We start from the raw sequence: 26,597 nt of genomic DNA, 5'->3' as shown, positions 1-26,597 counted from the left end.
GAATGTAAGTAATCTTGTTTGGGAGTAATATAGAGGGAATATAATAAAATCATTTTATGACAATATTACTATTAAATCCTTATTTTAAAATAAATGGTTGAATATATAGGGGTATTTTGGGAATTTTAGTAAAAAATCCATTAAATCTAATTTCATTCCCTCACATTCCTCCCAATTTCGGGGGGAATGAAAATTTGAGGTTTTAAGGGAATAGAGATGAATGAGTATTTTCTCTTACTCATTCCATTCCCACTCCCACTTAAACTCCCAAACCAGCAAATGAATTTTTCATTCCCTCTATTAAAACTCCCAAATGAAGAGAAGAATATTATAAAATTATTCTTTTCATTCCTTTCCATTCCATTCTCTCCTCCTAAACAAGAGCTTAGGATGATGTTCAAATGGCGGTTACGCTCCAAATCCCCCATGACTAATGAGTAATGAATGAATGATAGATGATTTTATTAATTAAAAGTTGAGATAGATTTTATAAAAGAATATTTATTTATTGGACAATATTTGTTTTTGTTTTTTTTTTTTGGAGAGAGACTTTCAACTTATGACGTTCGCTTCTGATGATAGCTCTTTATTATCAAACCAAAACACCAACCAGTTTTTAGTGTAGGTGGGAATTGAATCTCAAATCTCTTATTCAACCATTAGAGACTTTATCAATTGAGCTGTCTGAAAGCCTTAGATAGTATCGGTTAATTTAGATGAGATGCAAAAATATTGTGACAAGTAGTAACATGTGATGTGAGGCGCGTTGAGGAACGCATGGAATAACCATGTGATTGTGATTGTGATTGTGATTGTGATTGTGACCGTGGCCATGACTAAAAAAAAAAAAAACAAAATTACACAAGTTATAAGCTGTAAGTTGTAGCAACAGGGGAGGGTTTTTAAAGAAAGCAAGAGATCAGTCATATTCCTCCTTTTCCCATATGTATGATGATGACTGTATGTCAATGTGAGTGATTGAGTAACACTCACAAATCACAATGCTGGCCTGCCTGTGTCGGTGCTGGTGTCGGTAGTCGGAACCAGCCAAACTCTCTACTCCTTTTTGTTTATTTTTATTTTTATTTTTTTTAATATTTTGTCACTATTATACTAACACGCTCATTCCTTTTGACTTTTTTTTTTTTGACTCTATTTTTTAAATCATCATCAATATAATTGGGTTGTAAAAAAAATTTAGTCTAGTTGAAGTCTTCATTGGTAGAGAAATGAAGCTTATCGTGTACTACTATTACTAGATTCCAATTTCAAATCATTTCCTTCCTATTTGCCAATTTCTTTTCTCTTCAGTTTCAAAAAAAAAAGAAAAAAAAGAAAAAAGAAAATTTCTTCTCTCTTTTTTTTATTAAAAAAAAAATTTCATAGAGTCCCAATTCCTAGTTTTGAATTTTCCGATCTCTTCCAAAAAAAAGCACCCATTCAACTTTTCATCTGTATAATAAAAAATATATATTACGTATCGATCTGGGAATTCGGGGAGGGTCAATTGTGACATAGTAATTAGATTAGATCGTTGTTGTGTGGGTTTTGGGTGGGCCGAAGAAGAAGAAGAAGAAGGAAATGTCTCCGTCTGCAAATGGACGGAGGAGAAGTAGCGGAAGCGGAGGAGGAGGAGGAGGAGAAGGTGTGAATTATAGTTATAAATATATAGAGCACCAAGTGTCCAAGTTCGATACCCTCGCCGGTGTCGCCATTAAGTACGGCGTCGAGGTATTTCTCTTTCTTTCTAAAACTAGAATAAGCACTCATTTTCCTTTCTTTGCTTTTATGTAAAATTGAGTCAAATACACTGACACTAGGCAAATAATTTTGTTGATTAAGATCGTCTTTCGTGTGTATCATGTATGGAACAAGACGTAATTAATTTAAGATTGCATGATGAATGGCAAAATTAACTAATCTTCTTTGTGTTACTACTTACACCCACAAAAGCTTACTCCAAATGCCGTTTACTCCATATGGCATGGCATGGGTAAACTATGTATGTATAAATTACCAAATCTTAGTTAGTTAAATTCCTAGTGTTCCGTTCCGTTTCTAACCTCACATTCATCAATCTCTTAGTCGCATAGTTCTTTCTGCTCTGATATCTCCATTAGAAACACTAGAAGGTGCCAGTTTAGCTTCCAAAAAACCAAAAAAAAAACGCTCAAATGGCACTTCCTTCTCCCTTTATAATAGGATGGATTCAAGGCCCAAGAGTGTGTATGTAACTTACTACTCAAAAAAATATGTGTTGTTAATTATTGGTATGAATAATTAGTCATCTGAAACCAATGGACATCATTTAATTTTGGTTGTCTTTTTAAACTAAATTAGCACTCTAAAATGAGAGCATTGAGTACTAAGTACTACCTTTTATGCATTTAAATCACCTTCATAGTATAATTGTATGAATGGGCTATCAAGTTTACCTAGGACATGTCATCTCAAATGAATTATTGCCCTTGAGCTGATTATGAGATATTGGCCTTTCTTTCTTCTAATGGATCTCTATTTTTAATGAGTTAGGTAGCTGACATTAAAAGGATGAATGGCTTGGCAACAGATCTTCAAATGTTTGCTTTGAAGACATTACAAATACCATTACCAGGAAGACATCCACCATCTCCCAATTTGTCTAATGGGTCTGCTTCTCAAGGGTATGATATACTTCATCTCTACAAATAACTATTTTTACTTATAGTCGAGCTTATTATCATCCCATTGTTAGCCTTTAGTCTGCAAGGAGTTACTTATAAAAATAAATAAAAGAAAAATGTGTTTTTTTTTTTTTTTTTGGTCTAGGATTTGCTCTAGCATGTCTTGTGTCCACTAGTATACAATGCCATGATGGCTTCTTCTTCCTCTCACTTTATTATGCATTCATCAATTTACTTGCCCTTGAGTTTATGACACTTCATTCTTGTAGCATCCATATTTCCAACAATTTGCTTTCTTATTGCATATATATGTTTAAGACATTACAAAAAATTAATATTTTTGTCTTCTTTGTGTTTATCGATGCATAGACAACACTATAGAGTGCCTTATTATAACCGTTTTTTTCATTGTTGGAGGCAATGAATTGTTCTTCTTATAATTGTGCATTTGCTTACAAAGCCAAGTGCACAATAGTTGGATATGTTCATTTTAGTATTATACATTGCCATGCTCCATACCTACACTTTTGGAGAGCCCCTGACACTGGTGTTGGTGTACAAAGGCTAAATATCTACCCTTGGTCTTATCTATAAAAAAAAAAAAAAAACTCTTGCTTCTTAGTGATTGTGATGGGATCTCAAAACTGATGTACAATGGATGCTAAATTATTTTAGTATTTGTCCCTTTTTGACTGTATAAGACTGAGATCATAGAGATCATGAGTTAATGATATACTTAAATTAATGAGATATAGTATGGAAGTTTACGTGGCCTGGTCTTTTTTTTTTTTAAATGGTTAGAAATCTCCTAAGCTACTACCCCCCTGCCCCTCAACCCCTAGGAAGTACCTAGAGAGGTGCCATTAGACCAATTGGGTCATTGGCTATTCTTTTTACAATGCTAATAGAGAGTATAGGACTTACATTACCCAAGAAAAGTCAATGCATGGAGAGCATATGGCATCATAAATCCCCACGACACACCACACTCAGGGTTGTGACATACTAACTGCAAGGAGTTCAAACATAGCAGACCCCAAACTTATCAACAACAAAAAAAATGAATGAGATTTTTTTTTTAACATAAAAGGTGTTGTTGAGATAAAGAGGCGTGTGGCCCATGTACACAGGAAGTATTACAATGAGAAATTAAATCTAATAAATTTATAATTGAAAATAATTCTTACGCTGTCATCCATTCGGTCAAGGATCTGAAAAACAGCAATTTCAGCTTTAAAATGGTCCTTTCACATTGCTCAAGATATGATTGAGTTTAAGACTTGTTCTTATATCTTTTGATTGATGAACTCCTTCATGTTTGAGGATTATTCCTTGAACCCCTTATGACATATTCCCCTGGGAAAAACTACAAGCAGTTCAAGTACTGGAAGCTTGCACCTGAACATATATATTTTTTGATTTGGGAAAATGTTACATTATTCTGGCTAAAATTTAAAAATAAAATAAAATTGTGCAATTAGTTAAATAATGACATCTGGATGACATTAATAATGACATGAACTCTACCATAAGATGAACATATTTACAATTCCTAAGTAGAGTTTGAAACAACGATCTGATATTTTTTTACTCTTACATTTGTGTCTTTGATCTTTTGAGATTGCAATCTGTATTTCTTGAGCTAGCCTTTATGTTTCTGTAAATGTACTCTTTGTTATGGTTTGGTAAGCAATTAGCAGCCAGTTAAAAAAATACCCAATTACAATTGATTTTGTTTACAGGAAAATATAATATATGCTTCAAAAGTGGACATTTAACTTAATGATGTATTTTTGGTTCATGACTTGCCAATCAATAATATGTTTTCTTGTTCTTGATTGACTAGAACCATACTTGGTCTTGTGTTCATCTAAACTTAGAAATGTTCCTGCATGTTCCCAAATTTTGTTGAGACAAAATTGAGGAATCAAATTTTATGCACCATCTGGAATGTTATGTATGCCGACCTTTTATTGACTGATGGTGGTTCTTTGATTGCGCACATAAAGCCAGTGTAGTGAAAAGTGAGCAGCGAAACTAAGCTGTCACTGTAACTGTTTAGAAAATTTAGGTCTCAAATCTTATTCACTTCTAAAATAATGTGGGACTTGACTAGGTAGTAAACTTGAATGCTCAACTAATTCCAGTGAAGTGAAAGCTGACCTGGGTGCTCAGTGCTCACCCAAACTCTCAAGCAAAGGATAGGCACCAAAACCTCTTGACAGGAAGTCTGTTAGAAACTCAAGAGGTAGTTTGAAATCCATTGGGGTGGGCTCAGATCAGTATCCATGAATTTAAAAATCCTATCTTGGAATGTGTAGGATTTAAATAATTTTCATAGGAAGGATGCTGTCAAAAATATTCTTAAGGAGTGGCATGGTGATGTTGTTTGTTTACAGGAAACTAAATTGGATTGTACAAACTCTACCATTGTGAAAAATCTATGGGGCAGCCCTTTTGTAGATTGGGCAGTTTTGGATGCAATTCACACTGCTAGGGGTATTTTGTTGGCATGGAACAGGAGGGAGGAAGTTGATTATTTTGTGGGTAGATTTTCTGTTTCTATTTTGTTGAAGGCGGTGGTAGATGGTTTTGAATGGGTTTGTTCATGGGTGTACTGTCCGTTTGATGACAGTGCTAGGAATGCGACGTGGGTGGAACTTGATTCTGTGAGATTGCGGTGGATCTCGGCTCGGTGTTTGATTGGTGATTTCAACATCATCATATATCTGGTAGAGAGACTTGATTGTAACTCTTTTAGCTCAGCCATGTTTAAATTCTCTGGCTTTATTGAGAAAAATAATCTGGTTGACCTGCCTTTGGAGGGGGGCGACTACACTTGGTTTCATGATTCTGATAATCCTTCCATGCCCAGAATTGATAGGGCTCTGATTTTAGTTGACTGGGGGGATCATTTTTTGGATGTGACCTAGAAGACTCTTCCTTGGGTGGTGTTGGATCATTTTCCTATTTTAGTGGAGGTAGGAGGTATGTTGAGGGGGAAGATAAATTTGAGAATATGTGGCTGAAAGTGGAGGGTTTTGTGGATTTTAGCTTGTAAATTGAAGGCTTTGAAAGGTGACTTGAATCATTGGAATAAGCATGTGTTTGGGGATGTGGCTTTTAGGAAAAAAAATTCTTTTTATTGAGTTTTTGGGTCTTGAAATTAGAGAAGAGCTGCAAGTCTTGTCTCTAGATGATAGATTTGGAAGAACAGTAATCAAAGCTGATATCGTGCATTTAGCTTCTTTGGAGGAGATTTCTTGGAGGAAAAAATTCAAGGTCTTGTTCATTAAAGAGGGGGATAATAATACTCGGTTTTTTCATAGGTAGGCTAACTTGCACAATTGAACCAATTGCATTAGGGGAGTGGAGGTTGAGGGAGTGCTTTATCTAACCCTCCTACCATTCCTTTCCCTTGGAAGTGTATTTGGAGTGTTAAGGTACTTAGAACAGTGTCTTTCTATGGACAGCAACTCGGGATAGTATTCTCATTATTGATAACCTTGTAAAAAGGAACGTGCCTCTGGTTAATTGGTGTTGCTTATGCCGTTGCGATGGAGAAACAATGGATCATCTTTTGCTTCATTGTAAGTTCGCACATGCCTTATGGAGTGAAGTTTTTCTAATGTTTGGAATGCAGTGGGTGATGCCAAGGATGGTTGTTTCTCTTCTTTTGCATGGGAGAATTATTTGGGGATATACTCTTCTTCGGTTTGGAATATGGTGTCAGCCTATAATATGTGGCTAATTTGGAGGGAACAAAATACCCTTACTTTTGAGGATGTTGAGATATCTATTGATCTTTTGAAGTCTTTGCTAGTTGGGACTTTGTTTGTGTGGTCTTGTATTTGGGATTTTACGCAATGTATTTCTGTATTTGATTTCCTTCAATCTATCTATGTTTCCCTTTGATTTGTTTTTATTTGTTTCATGTATAGTTTGTTCATCATTGTGAACAAGATGTACTTTTTTTAATGAAAATATCTATTACCTATCATAAAAAAAGAACCTAATGCATATCTCTATCATTTCTACAGTTACTTCTTAGCTTGACTACAAATTTAGTGTTCTGTGCTTATCACCTCTTTAGACTGGGCTTCAAGAGAAATTTCAAGATATTTTTCTTTTGTGCTCATTAAAGTTCCTAGTGGTTAAATAGCTATATGCCCCTCAAGAAAATAAAGCCTCATTGTTCAAATAACACTAGACATGGTGTTCTGAGTCTTAGATATGCTTCCCATTCTTTTAGTATACTACTTTAGGTTCATAATGCTGGTTTCTTTACAACTGGTTACCTCTGTGGACATCACCTGCACTATTGTAGTAAGATTTCCTTTGCTTGGATTTTTGAAAAATTATTGCCAAAATCAACATCCGTTTCCCTGCCTGGCGAGTTACTGTTGGCAATATAGTTTTCTCTGTTCTTGCCCAATCAAGGTTCCCTGATCTATGAATAAGCCTGAAGGCCATGGCCTCTCTCTCTCTCTCTCTCTCTCTCTCATGCACACGGGTGGCTGCAATGTAAGACCAGTAAGAATTGTCAGGCTCTGATTTAGGATAGCTAGTGAATTTTCTGGCCACTTTGTTGTTGCTTCAAAACATAGTACCATGATTAGTTAACTTTCGACTCTTCATATATGTACACACTTTATCCTTATATTCAAAACTTTAATTTCATTCTCTCATACAAGCGTTAGTTTTCATATATAATTGAGACATGGGTTTATCATCCACAGCGTGTGAAACTTTGAGCAACCTTTATAACTTTTTTCTTCCCTTGAAAGCATTCCAACCATCATAAATTTTAGGCCAAGATATACTTTAGTCCTTACACATTTGGGTGCATTTCAATTTCGCACCTCTACATTTTTGTGTCACTTTAGTCCTTATTTTTATTTGATTTCAATATTATTCTTACTGTTAAAATTTTTACCTAAATTTCTCAAAGAAAAGCTCTCAAGGCTTACTTTATTCAGTTAACAAAAACTTGTTACAAATGAGAACCCATATTGCTACTTATACAATCTATTTGCACTAACAGTCACAGGGTTGGCTCAAATCAAGACTAAATCTGATTGGTCAATAATGCTAAACCAATAGCTAACACATTGACTAAGAACAAGTGGATCCAATTGGCTGCTGTTACAATAACAGCCTGTTGCCCACTGTTTGAGTACAAGTCCAACTATTTTAAGTGGAACTAACTGTCTAAGCAGAGACTAGCAACCTTCCAAGCTCTCTCCAGTTACCTCCAAATGGCTCAGAAATGGCCTGGAATATTAGTTAACATCCTTAACTCAATCCTAGTTGGCTGCTGGAGGTGTTGAACCCCAATAGTAGAGGTCGCTTCAATGTTCTGGCTGACTGCTACTGAAGCTTGGCTGCTGCATCGGGCCATTAGTAGTTGGCTGCTGCTACTGCCTTGTGTCAATTCTGCAGGTATGAGCAGCCATTTAGATGCTCCTGCATCTCTCTCTCTCTAATGGCAGATCAATACACAACACAGTCAGTCATGACCAGAACACTGTTCCCGACCCATCAAACCATCAGTCACCATTTTGCAAATTATCTCCATGAAAGAAGAAAATGAGAAAGAACAAAAGAGAGGGTGAGAGCTCAAGCCTCCATAAATTGTTGTCTTCATAAGAAATTTTTTAAATTCATCACCCTACATGCAAGGAAACAATCATACCCACAAATTCACATCCCAATCGAACCTAAGCTCTGTATACAACGTCAATTACAACCGCCGACCAAATCCACCCTGACACAAAACTACCCAAACCAGAATACAAAGTAACCCCACTGCCAAACAATCACATACATAACAGCAACCCCACCACCACATGGCCACTCTTAGACTCACACCGCCAACTTGATTAACACCCAAGCTTCCTCAATTTCCAAAACCAACCCATTGAATTAATCTAAAGTAACCTGAACTGCGCATCTCAAATCCTTGAATTGTTGTCGTGCCCTCAAAAATCCTGATGCAGAATGCATTTGAGGAAAGCAGGAAAATAAGAAACTAGAGGGGAAATCCTAGGTTCACCACCTAAGGGTGCTTGGAATCACCACCAAGAGAAACAATTCTAATCAGAAAACTCGTATTCAAAATGCAATACCCAAAATGTTTATGGAACCTCCTAAGAAGCTCCAGGGAGTACAATCTGGCATAATTACATCATAAATTTCTCAATCACAATAAAAGCACATATTCAAAATTTGAAAATGTCAACTGATAAGATGAGAAAATATCTAAAACAATAAAGTCTGAAATAAGGGATGTTAAATGGCGATCCAATATGGCAACTATGAAAAATCCCTGCTCTAGTGTCCACACCAAATCCCTTCATGGCGTCACTCACCAAATACACGAGATCCATTCATCGTAGACCTGTAACACCTCAGCCAAACAAAGCCTCCCAAATCAACTCCAAAGCCACCACATGAACCCACACCAACCAACCTGAGGTCCTCCATCCCCAGCCAGGCACACTTTGGTGTTTGGTTGAGTCACGGCCTTCACCTCTCTTGGTAGTGGCGAGGTTGACATCACCATGCCATTTTAAGTCCAGGCTGGTCTTCGAGGCCCACTCCATCAGAGAGAGAGAGAGAGGTTAAAAGAAAAAAATAGAGAGAAAGCAAAGAAAAGAAACGAAACGAAAAAAGAAAAAAGTTTTGAAAGGTTATGTGTCACCAACTTAGCTAACATGGTGCCATGTCATCAAGCAAAACTATCCATTTATGCAAAATTAATGTGTAAATTTCTGTTTGCCACAAACAACTTTCTTCCAAATTTTAACGGAAAGGATAATATTGAAATAAAATAGAAATAAGGACTAAGGTGACGCAAAAAATTGTACAGGAATGATATTGAAAGTTGCCCAAATATACAGGGACAGAAGATATATCTTAGCCAAAATTTTACTGTTATTTTATGTGATATATAATTGGTTTTAGCATTTCCTTCTGACTTTATTGACTATCAACTCTATTGCTTTACATGTCCTGTAACATAAGCATAAAAATCAATTTTTCCCAAAAATAGCCTGGCTCTTTTTTGTTGAATTTGAAGTTCTGTATAAAAGTTCAAATATATCTGGGTTTCTTCCTATTCTGCAATATGTCGAAAACTTCCGATGTGTATATTTTAGAGTAACACAGTTTGACGTTGATATCTAGACTAGATTTGCAACCAAAAATAATTATGATAATGAACTTCTACTGCAGAGGAAACAGCACTGAAAAAACATCATCGCGTCTAGGCCAATCTAATATATTGGGATCGTTCCAGTTGCCAAGATCAAAAACACCCCAACAGGTGTCTCCAGCCATGAGCACTTTACAGAAGTTTTATGGTCTGCAATCTCCAAATCTCAAGGATACAGCTGAGGGCACAGAGATGTCAGTTTACAAAACTGGGAGTTCAGATTACTTTGATGATGAACTGCTGCTTAAAACCTCACCAATTTCTGGTCCACCTTCAAACCACCATCAGAACTCCAGAAATTCAGTTAATGGTTTCTTGCCTGAGAATGGTCAAGTGGTTGAGCATTGGAATCTTGCTGAACCTGGAGATGGGGAGGGTGAGAAATCTGATGAAAAGCCTGTCCGAAGGCGTCCAAAGCCTGAGGTTGATTCTGGGGCTGGAACACCAGAAAGATTGTTGAAAGGAGAAAACAGTGGTGGAAGCAGTGGTTTCTCAGCTTCAACAGGTAAAGGTCTAGCAATGAGGCCAAAATCAGCAAGCCGAACGACACTATTCTCTGATTCAGAGTCAGGATGGTTGAATTCTATTCCAGTGGGATTGGGAGATTCCATAATAGCTGATGGGCTATCTACAGTTCGTAAATCGTCAAGCACATCAAGCCTGAAAGACCAGGAAACTAATAACTCAACATCTGCTTGGCCAACGTCAAAGTGGAGTTTAAAATCAGACTTGCAATCTCTCTCAACAGCAGCCATCACCCGACCAATCTTTGATGGTTTACCCAAGCCAATAAGTGGCCGATGGAACAAAGCTGCCCTTGATTAGTATCATTTATTTTGCACATTCATGGAACCAATTTGTTTCCTCTTTACTTCAATCTAATGTGCTGAAAATTCTCAGCCAGGCATTACAATATACAATCACATCACATTGCTGCAAAGTGTATTGGAAAAGGGGAAAAAAACTTGAGAAGGAGAGGGAAGATAATACACTATTTAGATATCAATGCGACTATTGGTGATGAAACATTCGTTTATGAGAGTGGCTTTTTTCTAGTCGAAGCAGCAACAGCTATAGAAAAAGTGTGATGGAAAAGGTAAACAACTTGTATTCTTTTTTCCCTTTAATTTTTAATCCCATACATGGACTGGGAATATAAGCGTAGATTATTGATCTCATTTTTTACATAATTGAGTCTAGTAGTAACCTAGTCAATTTATGTTGCATCCCTATCAAAAGTGCGCTTCATCACAATTGTATCATTGCATACTTATTGGCTATTTCATAAGGAATGTATATTGATTTTTATTCAAGACGCGATTTTTCTAACGTATTCCCTTTATTGTGATATTAGGTTGATTAGAAGCAATGAGTTTAACCAATTATTTCATTTCAGAAATGTTAAAATGGGACCAGTCAATGCCTTAGATATACTTGGCTATCAGACGATGTCCTCATGGTAGTGAATTGCAGACCAAATCATTTGCCTAGAAGTATTTAAAGATAATTTGTGTCTATGCCATGCACTCTTAACTATTCCATATCTAATTTATATATATAATACACGCCATGCTCTCTTAACCATTACATATATAATTACTTATTAGTAAAGCAGAAGCCTATACTAAGGGTGTGTTTGGATACCGTTTATTTTGCTGAAAACTGAAAACACTGTAGCAAAATAATTTTTAAATATGTGAATAGTACTGTGAGACTCAGTTTGAATTTTTTTTTTTTTAATAAAATACTTGTGGGTCTTATGAAAAGTGCACGGAACCCCATTAGAAAAGCAAAAAAACGCTCCTCTTCTTGCAGAGGACCCATAGTGTACGTTTTCAAAAAATAAAAAATAAATAAAAAAAGCCAAAATGCGGACACTGTCTTTATAATTGGTATCCAAACGGATACTAAGCCTTACCACTTGGAATGTTTGGAGCTTCTAATGTTTTCCATGCGGTGCCAAATCATTTAGAATTATGCAAACTTGCAACTACATATGGCAAGCAATGATTTGCACACCATTCATATTTGACACTAGTCAAAGTTTATTGTTTATATATTTGCATTTAATCTAATCTATATATACTATGAAACTGGAACATCTATAAAACTTAAGTGTTTGACTTTTTTTTTTGACTTCTTGAAAGCTTGTCAGGTAGGATTTGAAACTTCAACAATTTTCCACATCAAGCCTAATTTTTTATTAGTTAAAATTTTAGGTTAAGTTTTTACTTCCTACCCAATAAGCTCTCTCTCTCCCTCCTCCATAAACCCTTCTTTACCTCTTACCTTTCTCTCTATCTGACAAACCATGGGAAGGGGCAACAATGAAGAAACCAGGCTTCTCAGCAGCTGAATCCAGACTGTATACTATTGCTTTTCTCTAATTTGTCAAAGGCACACCTATATAATCAAAGAGTCAAACCAAGGCAATTGACTCTTTGTTTTCTCCTCGCTTTATAATAGTCGTCAAGTCCATCAGACTTCTCTCTTATTATTCTTTAATATTTTTCTTTAATTGGCTTTGTTCTACAATCTTTTTCTGACAATTCTTTGCAGCCCCCAAAACTTTTAGGCAACATATTTTTCTACTTTTAGGCAAGCATATTTTTCTAAGAAACGCTCGCCTAAAACTTTTAGTCAAGCATATTTTTCTTCTTCTTGCCTAAAAGTTTTAGGCGAGCGTATTTTTCTTCCTAGAAAAATATGCTCTTCTATATGCAAGCATATAGAAGAGCGTCACTTTTTTATTTGTATTATATATATAGAATTTTTTCTTACACGCAGTTAATGGTAAGGTGAATTTGTATTTGTTTAAGGGACCAGATAACTTGTACTAACCAGAAGGAACGAAAGCACAAAAAGATGGGCTGTTATGTTTGTTATTTTTATTCCGTTTTCATTAAGTTTTGGCATAAATATTAATAGATTCAGGTATAGATTTTTTTTGGAATGCTTTTCAAAGTATATACTTGGTTATGTGATGGTAGTGTTTATCTTCCTATTTAAGGATTAATTGTGACATTGGGCCTTCGGGCCCAGTCTGAAGGTGATGTGTCTGCAGCCCAAGTACCCACTTTCCTTACAAATCAATGGGCTGGTATGAGCCCTTATAGTACTAGGAGTGTGGTTAGCCCAGGATTAGTGTCTCCAACTCACTCTGAATCACACTCTGACCCTTTTCCTCTTAATTCCAACCAGAGAGATGTAGTGTGGAATGCTTCAGCAGGGTCAATGGTCCAAGGGAGTACTTCCAAGAAGAGAATTAGGAGGGAATTTGGCAGGATGGGTAGAAATATCAGGCAAAAGGATATTTTGTACGTGTTTGGATTCCACGTCCACGGTTGCGTTTCGCGTTTCACGTGTTTTCTCTCTCCTTATTTTTTATTTTTTATTTTTATTCAGCCCGCAATTGTTGACAAGTCAACTATGAACAATGCACCTGTGCACTGTTCACGGGTCTCACAAATTACATTTTTCAGCAACTTTTTCATTAAAAATAGGTCCCACAGCACTATTTACATATTTAAAAATTATTTCACTACAGTGCTTTTAGTTTCAGTTTTTAGTTTCAGCAAAAATAAGCTATATCCAAACGGACCCTTTGTGGTTTCTTCCAAAGAGAAGGAGATAGGGATGATCAAGATGTGGAGGACAATAGGGAGGTCCAAAGCGAGGATCAAGGAGATGTTTAGAGGGGTAATCCTTCTACCCAATATAATCCAAATGGGCAAAGGGAAGCTGGCCTTCAATAGCTTCCCTAGGTGCCATGAGGATACTGAGCTGGAACTGTAGAGGCTTAGGCAAATCCTCTACAGTTCTTCAATGTGAAAAAAAGGCCCACGAGTCAAAACCAAATTTAATGTTTTTGATGGAGACTCGTTTACCTAAAGATAGAGGAAAAAAGATATGGGATAAATGTGGCTTTGAGGTTGGTTGGGAATTACCAAGGGAGGGGATGAGTGGTGGTCTTCTGTTAGCTTGGATGGATAGATAGAAGCTTCATATTAAGTATGAGTCCAAACATTTGGTGCATACGAATTTGTTGGACAATAGAGGTAACCCCCTTTCTATTACTTTTATGTATGGACAGCTTGAAGTTTCTAAAAGGGAAGAAGTCTGGTGTAAACTTAGGGAATTAAAATTGTTAGCTCATCAGATATGGTTATGCATTGGAGATTTTAACCAAATTCTCTTTGTGAAGGAAAAATTTTCCTTTGGTGATTGTCCAATCCCTGGTGCAGAGAACTTTCAGCTTTTAGTGTCAGACTTTCAATTATGTGATTTAGTAGCTCAAGGTCAACAATTTTATTGGATGAACAAGAGGGAGGAGGAAAATTTTTTCATGGAGAGGTTGGATAGAGCTTTTGCAAGTGTGGAGTGGATTGAAACCTATCCAAATTATGCTTTAACAAATCACCCAATTATCAGATCAGATCATGGTTCAATCACTCTAGAGTTTGATCTTAAGCTTCGCTTTCAAAGAAGACCCTTCAAGTTTGAACGTATGTGGATAAGTCATCCATCATGTAAGGAAGTGGTGTAAAGAGCTTGGGGTAGTAGTATACATGGTTCAAGATCTTACCAATTCATGCATAAAGTCTACAGTGTTAGAAAGGAGTTTGATCACTGGAATATGAATGTTTTTGGCAGAATAGAACAAGAGATTAACTGGAAAAAGAGGCTATTGCAGGATCCAAGGATGTCAATACCGTACCGGAGGCCGTACCGGTTTGGCTACCGGTACGATATATTTCGGATACCGGTCAATACCGGTGTACCGTTTCGGGTTTACCGCTATTTTTTATATTTATAAATATATATATATATATGTATGTATGTATGTGTTTGTATATATATATATATATATATTATAATAAATATAAAAGTTTACCATAAAACATTTCCTCAATTCAAAACTAATTATTCATGGTTTTAAACTTTAGTATCAATTAAAAGGGAAAAAAATAAAAAAAAATAAAATAGAAAGCTTAAAAGTTACCATTGCATACTAAAAAACAAATAATACTAATAAGTTAATGCAAATAAGTTACCATTCTTTCCTAACAAAAATTCAAAAATTACAAAACTTAAAAAAAAAAAAAAAAAAATTTCTGTACCGGCCGGTACGCCCGGTACCGGCCGGTATTGGCCGGTATTGGCCGGTACGGCCGGTACGAGGCCGGTAAGGCCGGTATTTTTACCGGTACGAAACGTAGGGGTTAACTGTACCGGATCACCGGCCGGTACGGTATATTCCGGCCGTACCGGCCGGTACGGTACGGTATCAACAACACTGGCAGGATCTCCAAAACAATGTGATCTCTATGGAGGATGTGGAAAAAGAGAGAGAGCTTAGAGAAGAGTTAGAGTGCTTGTTGAAGAGAGAAGAACTTATGTGGGCACAGAAGACCAGGAGTGAATGGATATTGAAAGGAGACAGAAATACAAGGTATTTTCAAGCTGTGGTTAAACAAAGGAGAGCTAGGAGTAGAATCCATTGCATTAAGAATGTTGAGGGGGGGTTCTTATTGAGGATCCTGAGGGTATTGAAAAAAATTTTGTGGATCATTTTAAATCTACTTATGAGTCTGCCAGCACTAATAATGTAAAGAGCATCATGGAACAATTGCATAATCTGGCCATTCCTCAATTGTCTGCTTAACAGTGCTGCATATTGAACAAGCCAGTAACAATCAAGGAGATTGAGAACACTGTCTTCCAATTAGGGCCTTTTAATGCCCTAGGGTTTGATGGCATTCCAGCTTTCTTCTTCCAAGGATTTTGGCAAATTGTGAAACATGATATTTGCAATACTGTGCAGGCTTTCTTCCATTCAGGTTCCTTGCTCAAATCTCTCAATCAAACTTACCTTACTCGTATTCCTAAAGTTAATTTTCCTAAATTTGTGCCTCAATTTAGGCCTATTAGCATTTGCAATGTAATTTACAAAATTATTTCCAAACTTATGGTTAATAGGCTTAAACTTTTCATGGACACCCTTATCACTCCCTTTCAAAATGCATTCATTAGTGGGAGAAGCATTACAGATAATATCATCATTGCTCATGAAGTTTTTGATTTTCTAAAAAAGAAAAGGGGTAGGAAGACTAGCTTTGGTGCTTTGAAAATAGACATGAGTAAAACTTATGATAGACTAGATTGGTCATTTCTTAAAGCAGTGCTTATGTCTATGAATTTTAGCTCAAATTGGGTTAAGTGGATCATGGAGTGTGTTTCATCTATTAATTACACTTTATTGATCAATGGGAGTATCTCACAGAGTTTTAAGCCCTCAAGAGGACTAAGGTAGGGAGAACCTTTGTCTCCCTACCTTTTTCTTATGTGTGCCAACATTTTGTCACTTACTTTGCTTAAAGCTGAACAAAACCATGATATTATGGGTGTGAAGCTGGGAAGGAATGGGTTATCCTTCACCCATTTATTTTTTACTGATGACTCCCTACTATTTTTTAGAAATAATGCTAAGTCTCTTGCCACATTAAGAACAACTCTGGAGTGGTATTGTATCCTTTCAGGACAAAAAAATAACTTCAATAAGTCTGACTTATTTTGTTCTCCAAACATGTCTAGGGAGGACCAGGAAAGTTTAGCTTCACAACTCCAAGTCAATTTTGTGGTTAATCCTAGTAAGTATTTAGGAGTCAACTTTAAGCTTAGGGAAAGATGGGTTGCTGATTTCCATTATTTGGTGGAGAAGCTTCAGTCAAAACTTCAAGGGTGGAAGGCTAAGTTGCTCTCTCAAGCTAGTAGGACTACCCTAATCTCCTCTGTCTTGCAGTCCATGCCTTTGTACACTCTCTTGTTTCAGTGTACCTAATACAGTCTGTGATAAACTAGATGCTACCACTAGAGCCTTTTGGTGGGGTCATGATCTAGGAACTCGTAAATTGCACCTTATCAATTGGAATGAGGTTTGCAAGCCTAGGAGAGAAGGAGGACTAGGTTTGAAAAGGTTTAAGTTAATGAACCAGGCCATGCTAGCTAAGCAATTTTGGGGGATTGCCCATAACCCTCAATCACTCTTGGCTAGGACTTTAAAGGGTAAATACTATGCTAGAGGCTCTATTCATTATTGTTCTCCCAAACCTCATAATTCATGGATTTGGAGGAACATCATTAAATCAAAAAATATTAAACTTAAGGAAGGTAAATGGTGGATAGAGGGGTTCTGATATTCCCTTAGCTCACAAAGATTGGTTTTCTCCATCAACCAACCTTGGAGTTTCTAGCTGTTTTCAAGCTAATCCTAGGACTGTAGCTGATCTTATCAATCAATCCATAGGTGATTGGAAACCTGACATGATCAGGAGTTTATATCCTCACTAGGTCTGCAATGAGATTTTCAGTATGCCTATTTCCAAAACAGGATGCTTCAATGATAAACTACTTTGGAAGCACTCATCTTCTGGTGACTTCCAAGTTCATAAGGCTTATTCCTTGCTTTTGGAAGACTTTCAAGCCTCTTGTTCTAATTCTAGGCCTAGTGTCTCAATTCCTAAGGTAGTTTGGAGATTGATTTGGAGAGTTAAGCTTCCTATGAAGATTGGGACTTATGTTTGGAAGATGCTACATGACTGTCTCCTCACTTTTTTTAATCTAAATAGTAGAGGGATTAATGCCAATAGAGATTGCCCCTTTTGTAATGTTGAAGTTGAAAGCTCCATGCATCTGTTTCTTTCTTGTTAGTTTGCTAGAGCCATCTAGAATGGATCCACTTTGTGTTTCCATATCTCTTCTTTGTCTAACATGTTGGTCCAAAATTGGATTTGTTCCTTGCTGATTAGACATAAGAAGTTGAATCCAGAGGGTATGAGTTTTTTGCAAAATCTATTTACAATTCTGTGGTTAATTTGGAACCATAGGAATGTGGTTGTACATGACAATATTCAACCAGACCCTCTTGGTGTGTTGTTAATGGCTCAAACTTTGTGTTGTAGGTACCAAGAAGCTTTTATCAAGGAAGAGTCTCAACAATTCAAGGAGTACAAACACTTAAGTGATCCCAATCCTATTGGGGGTTAGTGGCAAATAGTTCTTAAACTAGCAGGTGCAAGAAGGAGGGGTCATTTTGGTAGTGCTTTTGCTTATGAGGCTAAGAACAAAGAAGGTGAAGTGGTGTTTTGAGGGGTTAGAAGCTGTGTAGCATGCTCAGCTTCTGGTGCTTTGCATGAAGCTTTAGTGGAAGCCTCTATCCAGGCAAGGACCCTTGGTTTTTAGCAAGTTTTGGTACTCAGCAACTGCAGAAAGTTAGTCCTTCTCTTTAATGGGTGTGCTAAGCCTGGTTGGAGAGAAAGAACAATGATGGCAGATCTTAGCTGCATACAACAAACTGGTGTAGTGTTTAAGCTGATTTTTGTTCCTAAGGTTGTCCTTGAAAATGTATACCATGTAGCAAGTCAGGCTACTAACATGCCAACTCATGTTTGTTGGACTCATATGTCTCCTATTGTTATTTAACTGTTTGTATTTCTTCCTTTTTTGGTATAAAAAAAAGGATTAATTGTGACATATAAAAGAGTCAATCATGGAGGTTTCAGCTGCGATAGTGAAACTTAAGATGGCATAAATATTTCATGTTTTTTTGGGAATGTTTTTTTGTTGTTAATTTGTGATGAATGTGATCCCTCAAATTTTAGCAAAGTCAACATTCCTCATGGCTACGATGTCAAAGCTTACATCTTTATATTGTTTCATTTTATTTTTACGATTTTGTAGAAATTTAGAAGGTTATTTTGGCATTACATTGAAGAAGAAAGTTCCTGAGAATCATGGTTTTTGGTTGAAGTCTGATGAGAAGAAGGGTAGAGAGAGTTTTGAGAAATTGGAGAGTTTGACAAAGAAAGAGGTTGTTAGTTTTAGGACCATAGGTAGTGCTTCTAAAATTGAAATATAGAATTTCCATATTCCCAAATTGTCCAATGAAACTTAGGTTTCCATGGAGAATTTACAATTGTCATCATTAATAGAGTTTGTGAACTCACTAATTTTTCATCCTACTAACATGACAACCCCAGGTTTATAATTACTTTAGCAATAATAGCATGTGGGGATGATAATAAAGATGGTTGAGAAATGAACAATAATATCTGATGTCGTGAAAATGAACAACAATATTTGATGTTGCGAAAACTACAAGAAAACAAACACGTTGCTTTCTAAATGGAAAAAAAAATTAAACATGTTAGCTTTTGAATAAAAACCTAGAATCCACAAAGAGTTCCTTGAATCCATAAGGTGATAGGGTTCTGAAATCCGCTAGAGAGAAATAGACAAAGTCTATTTATATATATATATTATAAATCTAAAAAACTGAAATACCCTGGAGGCTCAAAATGTTTAAATAGTTAAAAAAAAAAAAAACCTAGGGCGGCTAGAAAAACATCCAGAAACCTTAATCGTGCTAATCACGTAATTAGGTGGCAAAATAGTAATTTTTGCCAAAAATAGCAAAATCGAGATAATTGTGGAAATTGAAAATACTTTCTCTTAGAGACGTTTCAAAACAAACGAGACCTTATTATGATTTTTAAACTAAAAGTTATTAAGTAAGAACAAATATTACTAAAAATTGCAAAAACACTGTTTTCAGGGCCTTAATGAAGGAATTCGCCTATTTGGGCGACCCTTGAGTCTCAAGTCTGGACTAGAATGTTGTTTCCCTTCAACTTACCAAATTTTATGCAATTCTGGCATCGTCGCCCTGATGGCATCTGCAGGTACTCCCTTGATTTTGCATCGTGATTTCTAGCACCTTTGCTGCTCTAAGAAGGCCTGTACTGTTTGTTCTACATCAGTATTTTATTTATTTTTTTTTTACAAACAATATCTTTTTTTAATAGTGTAATTTTGTGTTAAAATTTTATTTTTGTTCTTCTCTTATGACTATTATATTGTGTTGGAATTATTAATTCAAAATCATTTATAATTAATTGTACTATTGAATAAAGTGAACATATATAATTTTTGCTAACTAAACCGCGCATCAGTTACGACTAGTATATTATTATATAAGTAAAGCTTTTCTTTTTCATCCAAAAAAAGGGCTCTGCCATTTGGCATGTTTGGCACTTCTAATGTTAGCCATGCGGTGAATCTCTCTCTCTCTTTTTTTTTTTTTTTTTTTGATGGGAAACTTGGAAGAAATATCATTCCACATTGAAATTGAAATACAACAGAGCCAAGAAGGAAGAGATTACATCAGATCATTTCTAAGAATATTCAGAATACAAGGGGGAGGGATTCCTTTCCAAATTTTGGATTGGCCTAAAGATTTAGCTTCTTTTGCCAGAGTGTGTGCTGCTATGTTGCCGTCCCTTTTTAGGTGATGGAAGGAACAGTGGCTGAAGGTGCTAGACGCTACCCTAATGTCCTCAAGGATGTGCTTGAAATCGTTGCCAGCAGCCCTAGAAGATAAGCCAAGGATGATGGATAGTGCATCGGACTCAAAAAAGGCCTAGTCAATTTGCATCTCCGAGGCAAAAAGGACTCCATGAAGCAGCGCATATGCTTCTGTAGTTTCAGTAGGGAAACAAGAGGGGAGGACCAAACTAAGAGCACCAATGGGAAAACCTGAGGAGTCCCTAATAACGACTCCGATGCAGGAGTTACCACCCCCTGCTTTAGTTGTGCCGTCCACGTTGACCTTAAAGAAGCCAGTTGGTGGAGCAGTCTAATGGTCACGAGTAGGGGGGAGGGATGGGAGAGAGGTGAGCCGAGCATCATTAAAATCCAAGAAAGCTCTTTTAGCAAAATCCCAAACCTAGGCTGGCGAGTTTGCAGAGTCATTGTGAATGGCTTGATTTCTATTCCCCCAGATTGACCACAAGATCGTGAAGAATAAGTCCAACTCCCTTAGCATGCCAAAGCCAATGAACTTAGAAGCAAGGTTCATAAAGTCAGCATTTGTTGTTGATAAATTCACTGGGCAGTTAGACCAATAAACCCAGGTTTGTTTGGCATGGGAGCAATGGATGGATTCCATTTCCTTGTCACATAACGGGCAAAAACCAGAAATGTTAAGACCTCAGCAACGAAGGTTTAGCATGGTTGGAAGGCCATTTCTGCAAACTCTCCAAGCAAAGATCCAAACCATTGGGGGAACATTTAGATGCCAAATGGTTTTCCAGAAAGAGGTTTGGTTGTGCTTAACTGTGCTTTCACCAGTTTCATCTTTATCAACCATACGCATGGCAATATAGTACGTGCTTTTCACAATGAAGGAACCTTTTGTTGCCCATCCAAATGAGCTGGTCTTCAAGAAGGCTATAGCTAATAGGGATCTTGAGAATAGATTTAGCCTTAAAAGGCAGAAAGATAGACCTCACCAAATCCGTTTTCCACCATTTTGTATCCTCGTCTGTGAGTGATGAGACCATTGGGAAGTTGCCAAAATTTGATTGAGGCGAGATCACCTTATAGGTGGTTGGTGTTGGGAGCCACCTATCATCCCAAATGTGGATCCATTTGCCGTTACCCACCCTCCAACGAGTGCCATCTTTTAGAACCCTTAAGTTGTTATGGATGCTTTTCCAAGCATAGCTAGGATTACTTCCAATCCTTGAGTTTAGAACATCCTCAAAGGGGAAGTATTTTGCTTTATAGACCCGAGCAACCAAGGAGGTGGGATTTGTGAGAATCCACCACCCTTGTTTTGCAAGTAAGGCTAGGTTGAAGGCTTGGAGGTTTTGGAAGCCCATGCCACCATATAATTTGGACTTACACATCTTTTTCCAACTAACCCAAGCAATTTTTGACTCTTGGTTTCTTTAGGCCCACCAAAAGTTTCTCATAATTCTTTCCAAGTCGTCACACAAGGATTTTGGAAGTTGAAAACAACTCATGGTGTATGTGGGCACTGCTTGTGCCATGGCTTTGATAAGAACTTCCCTACCACCAATGGAAAGAAGTTTCCCTTTCCACCCCGCTAGTTTCTTGCCTACTATTTCCTTAATTTCAACAAAGACTTGAGTTTTTGATTTCCCAATCAAGGAGGGGAGACCAAGGTACTTCTTTTGCCGAGAGTCTTGCATTGGGCCAAGAGAATTAAGGATCTCATCCCTATTGGCAGAGGGGGTGTTTGGGCTGAAGAAGACCGAGGACTTGTCTGGATTGATTTTTTTGACTTGAAGCAGATTCATAGATGCCGAGGATGCTCATAAGCTCATTACACTCTTGGACATTAGCCTTGCAAAATAGGAGGCTATCATCTGCGAAGAAGAGGTATGTGATAGAAAGGCAGCCCCTACAGATGGAGACCCCATTAAGAGCCTGATTTCTTACAGCTTGGCGGATAAGCACAAAGAGACCCTCTGCACAAAGAAGGAAAAGGCCCGGAGGGAGAGGGTCACCTTGACGAAGGCCCCTCGAGGGGGTAATGCATCCATAGGCTTCCCCATTGATGATGACAGAGTATGAGACTGTAGAAATACATTGCATAATAAGAGAGACCCATTTACTATGAAAGCCCAATTTTTCCATGACTCTCTTGATAAAACCCCACTCGACTCGATCAAACACCTTGCTCATATCGAGCTTGATGGACATGAAACCATCCTTACCTACTGTTTTGTGGTTCAAATAATGCATGAGCCTAAATGCCACAAGAACATTATCAGTTATGAGTCTATTTGCTGTGAAGGCACTTTGATTTTCAGCTATCACAAGGGGAAGGACAGCATTTAATTGATTTGCAAGGACTTTTGAAATGAGCTTGTACGTGATGTTACATAAGCTGATAGGACGGAACTCTATCATCCTAGCGGGGTGATTTGTTTTTGGGATTAGAGATATATTAGTCTTATTAATTTCAGTCATGGGCAAATTCGAATTTAACACATTCAAGACCATATTAGTAATATCTCTACCCACTATACTCCAGTATCTTTGAAAGAAAATGGCTGACATACCGTTAGGGTCGGGGGATTTGGTCGGATGGATTTGATGGAGGGCTCTCGGAACTTCTTCATTGGTGAAAGTTTTGGTGAGCTCAGCATTCATATCGTCTGAAACCCGAGTTGGGATGGTGTTAAAGACATCCTCAATTCTGCTTGAAGAGCTAGAAGTGTAAATCTTTGTGAAATAATCCACCACTGTGCGAGCAATACTGTCTTTGTCATCACACCAGAAGCCTTCGTCATTCCATAATCCAAAAATGGTGTTTTTTTTCTTTCTTCTCTCAGAAGCTCTAGTGTGAAAGAACTTCGTGTTTCTATCACCTTCTTTATACTAGTGGATTTTGCTTCTCTGATGCCAAAGTGTCTCTTCACTGTCCCAAAGACCATTTAACTCTTTTCTCAACTCATTAATTGTAGCACTATGAGAGCCATCCCGATCTTGTATAGTAAGGGAGTGCAACAATTTCCTCTTCTCTTCGATTTTCTTTGGGATATTTCCAATAACATCTTTACTCCATATGGATAATTCAGATGCACAGAGACTTAGATTTGCAGCAATACCTTCTGGAGTGTTGGAGAGACAACCCCTATTCCAAGCAGCCTCCATAATGCCATAACAGTCATCACGTTTGGCCCACAGAGCTTCGAAATGAAAACGACGATTCCGATGAGGGGGAGGGGCATTTGAGTCAGATATTCTCAGGATACAATGATCGGAGGTGGAATCGGTGACATGATGAACCTTGCATTTACTAAACTTGTTTAGCCAATCCGAGTTTGCAAAGGCACGATCTAGGTGAAGGTAAACCCGGTCACTGCCTTCTCGCATATTGCACCAGGTATACTGGGGCCTTGAGAAACCGAGGTCCTGAAAACCATAGCTATTTACCACATCCCTAAAGCCGTCCATTTGATGCTGAGTTCTTAGAGGGCCACCTGATTTTTCAGACAAAGACAGAATTTCATTAAAATCGCCGTAGCAAAACCAAGGCAAAGAGAATTGGTTGTTAAGATTAGAGAGAAGTTTCCAAGAATCTTTCCTTAAGTGAGATTCTGGATGGCCATAGGACCCCGTGAATCTCTAGGTGGAATTGCTTTCTTGCTCTATGATGGTAGCATCAATATGATTCTAAGAGTATGATTTAATCTTAAGCTTGACATCTTTTGACCAGAAAAGAGCAAGTCCCCCTCTTCTCCTCTAGTTGGGAACTATGAGGCCATTTGAGAAACCCAGGTTAAATTTTATTTTCTCCATACATTTGTGATTTACTTTGGTCTACACTAGGAAGACTAAATAGGGAGTCCATCACCGCACGTAATCGCACAACGTATAAATTGTCCGGGGGTTCCCAGTTCCCCGGTATTTCCAACATAAGGCATTTATTGTACTCGGCGGTGCTGCTTAGTAGCCACCACCGATATTGCAGGGGTAGGTACTGTACTTTGGAGGTGTGTTTCACACAACCTTTTTTGTGGGAGAGCTCCTTCGAGTTCATCAGAAAAAACTAACTTACCAGACCTTTTAGAACCTAAGAGGCTGGCTTTTTGTTCACCTTAGGCCTGTTTGCCTTTTTTGCGGGCTATTCTCTTTAAATTTGCTTTTCCTTTCAGTTGAGACATATTAGGAGGTGAGATGGGCTTTTGCATGGGAGTGGGGTCATTTATGGTGGGTTTTATTGGGCTAGTGACTTCATGGGCTTCAAGATGAGGATGAGACGTTCGGCCCACTCCAGAAGCTTCGTCCCTAGCAAATTTACCCAAGGCTTTAGACTTGTCACTGTCGCGTGAAGGGTAGTCTGACTGGGGAAATTTGAAATTTGTACTTTGTCTGTTACTCCCCTGAAAATCTGCTGCTTGTGATATTGCCTTTTCTTTTCTGTCAGATTCCTTGGGCTCCACTAAGTCTCTGCTTTGGTGACTTTTGTGGAGTTCCGATTGTACCCCTAGGTTGGATATGGAGTCCGATGGGTTAATTGTTGCCGGTTCGGATCTTGCACTTGAGTGGCCTGATCGTTCGTCTTCATAACCCCAGCTGTTTGAGGATTTTGGTCTATCAGGTTGCCATTTGCCCTTAGCCATTCTTCGTATTGCTTAGGAGAATCAGGATTACAAAGAGGATTTGGGCAATGCTTTTCATCATGACCCAAGAAACCACACACGAAGCAGAAAGAAGGCAGCCTCTCATATTTAAAATTAACCTAGGCTTTTTCCCCATCAAGGCTGAGAATGTTACCTCCTCTGCGAAGAGGTTTATTGAGAGGGATTTCAACCCAGATTCTTAGGAATCTTGCTTGCTCTGTTAGCCACATGCGCTTGTCTGTTTCTAGATAATGCCCCAAGCTGTTACCCAAATCTTTTCTAACATCCTCAGATAGGTTTTCGAAAGGGAGGCCCCAAATTTGAACCCAAAAAGGAGCATGAGTGAAAGTAATGTTTGAGGCCGAGAGGCCTATTTTCCATCTGCAGAGAAGAGATAGATTATTGTCGAAGTTCCAAGGACCGTTTCTTTCAACCCATTATAACTGAAATCCTGAGTTGAACTTAAATTGGTAGATGTTCTTTCCTACATCTACAATTCTCAGATCCGAGCCCATCTTCCAGGCGGCTTTGAGGGTGCTTTTCAAGGCACGTTGGTTCTGATGTCTGTCAGTGAGAAGCTTACCGAATAGGCTTAAAGCACCCTCCTCAATAAGGTATGATCTGTACATGGAGGAGATTTGAATGTCTTCTTCTTCGTCTTTTGTGAGATAGAGATGTTGCAAGTCTTCTAACATGGTCATATCCATGTTTGCGTGGGGCTGAGCGTTGGTTTGAAGTGGTGGGATGAGGTGGGTTTAGATGGTGTGGGTAATGGGAGTATGGTGTATAGAAAGAACCCTTAGCAAGAGGGAGGGAGACTCGAGAAAGGTCGAGAGGGAAAGCTCCTTTGGAGAGAGAAGGCTCCTACGAAGGGAGAGTTTTCGATGAATCTCTCAAATGAATCTAGAATGATGTAAGCTTACAATTCTATACGGTAAGCAGTGATTTATAAACATTATACATATTTGACGTGACAACTGACAACTTTCTTGTTTATAGATTACTAGTTTTGTTGCACGTGGAAGGCACGAGGAAAATACTATCAAACTTCAAATAATTATTTTATGATATGATTAGAACAGTTAAAACTAAGTCATTATTGAAATGGTAATTAAGTTTATTTATTTATTTATTGATAAGTTAGACGCTGAGCAATAGTTTTCATTGGCTTAAAAACTATTATATCTTAAAAGGATAATGAAGCCCAAAAAAAAAAAAAAAAAAAACTTGGTTAGAAATCATATAAGTCGGCATAAACAATTATACTTCATATGCTAATAGAGAATGCAAGATAGCATTCAAGCAGAACAAAAGCTTAAGTGGGAGTAATTTTTTAGGTGAACAATATCCTTAATTCATAAGGTAGAAATAATAATCACGACAAAGAAATTTCGCAATAGTGTTGAATAAAAAGTCAACTTTCACCAATTAATTTATAACCTTCATGATTAGAATCCTACGCACATTACATTCTGCTATATCTTGTATACAAAGTTCAAATTGACGTATTAGTAGCCTATAGAAATCATGCATCTTTGTTAGCTCAAAATAATCAGACAAACCATTCTACTTTAGCTTCCAAACTTTCCCAAATGCATCTTTCATACTTTGTTGTAAAAGATCACATGCATTGAAACCTGCATATGTCAAAAATGTTCACTAAGCAGCCGTATAAACCAATTGAAGAGAAAAAAAGCCATTCATGTCATGCATATTTTGTGA

The 26,597-nt window shown here is 37.5% G+C and overlaps 1 protein-coding gene across 1 annotated transcript; it reads left to right on the top strand.

The window, feature by feature from the left end:
* The first annotated feature begins 929 nt into the window (after positions 1–929).
* LOC115963648 lies at positions 930–11,192 on the top strand. Its single transcript, XM_031082739.1, has 3 exons — positions 930–1,731; positions 2,533–2,663; positions 9,900–11,192. Exons 1-3 carry the CDS (start codon positions 1,582–1,584, stop codon positions 10,702–10,704), a joined length of 1,086 nt encoding a protein of 361 aa, XP_030938599.1. The 5' UTR covers positions 930–1,581; the 3' UTR covers positions 10,705–11,192.
* Positions 11,193–26,597: the final 15,405 nt, after the last annotated feature.

Source organism: Quercus lobata, chromosome 10 (genome assembly GCF_001633185.2).
Source record: "Quercus lobata isolate SW786 chromosome 10, ValleyOak3.0 Primary Assembly, whole genome shotgun sequence".
NCBI classification, from domain to species: Eukaryota; Viridiplantae; Streptophyta; class Magnoliopsida; order Fagales; family Fagaceae; genus Quercus; species Quercus lobata.
Note: the sequence above shows the minus strand (reverse complement) of the source record. Positions and strands in the feature narration are given on the sequence as shown.

Bases quoted from the DNA above. Each gene is read 5' to 3' on its own strand.
- LOC115963648 (XM_031082739.1), top strand. From the start codon at position 1,582: ATGTCTCCGTCTGCAAATGGACGGAGGAGAAGTAGCGGAAGCGGAGGA. The intron at 1,732-2,532 runs GTATTTCTCTTT...TTAATGAGTTAG, and splicing joins CCATTAAGTACGGCGTCGAG to GTAGCTGACATTAAAAGGAT. The intron at 2,664-9,899 runs GTATGATATACT...CTTCTACTGCAG, and splicing joins AATGGGTCTGCTTCTCAAGG to AGGAAACAGCACTGAAAAAA.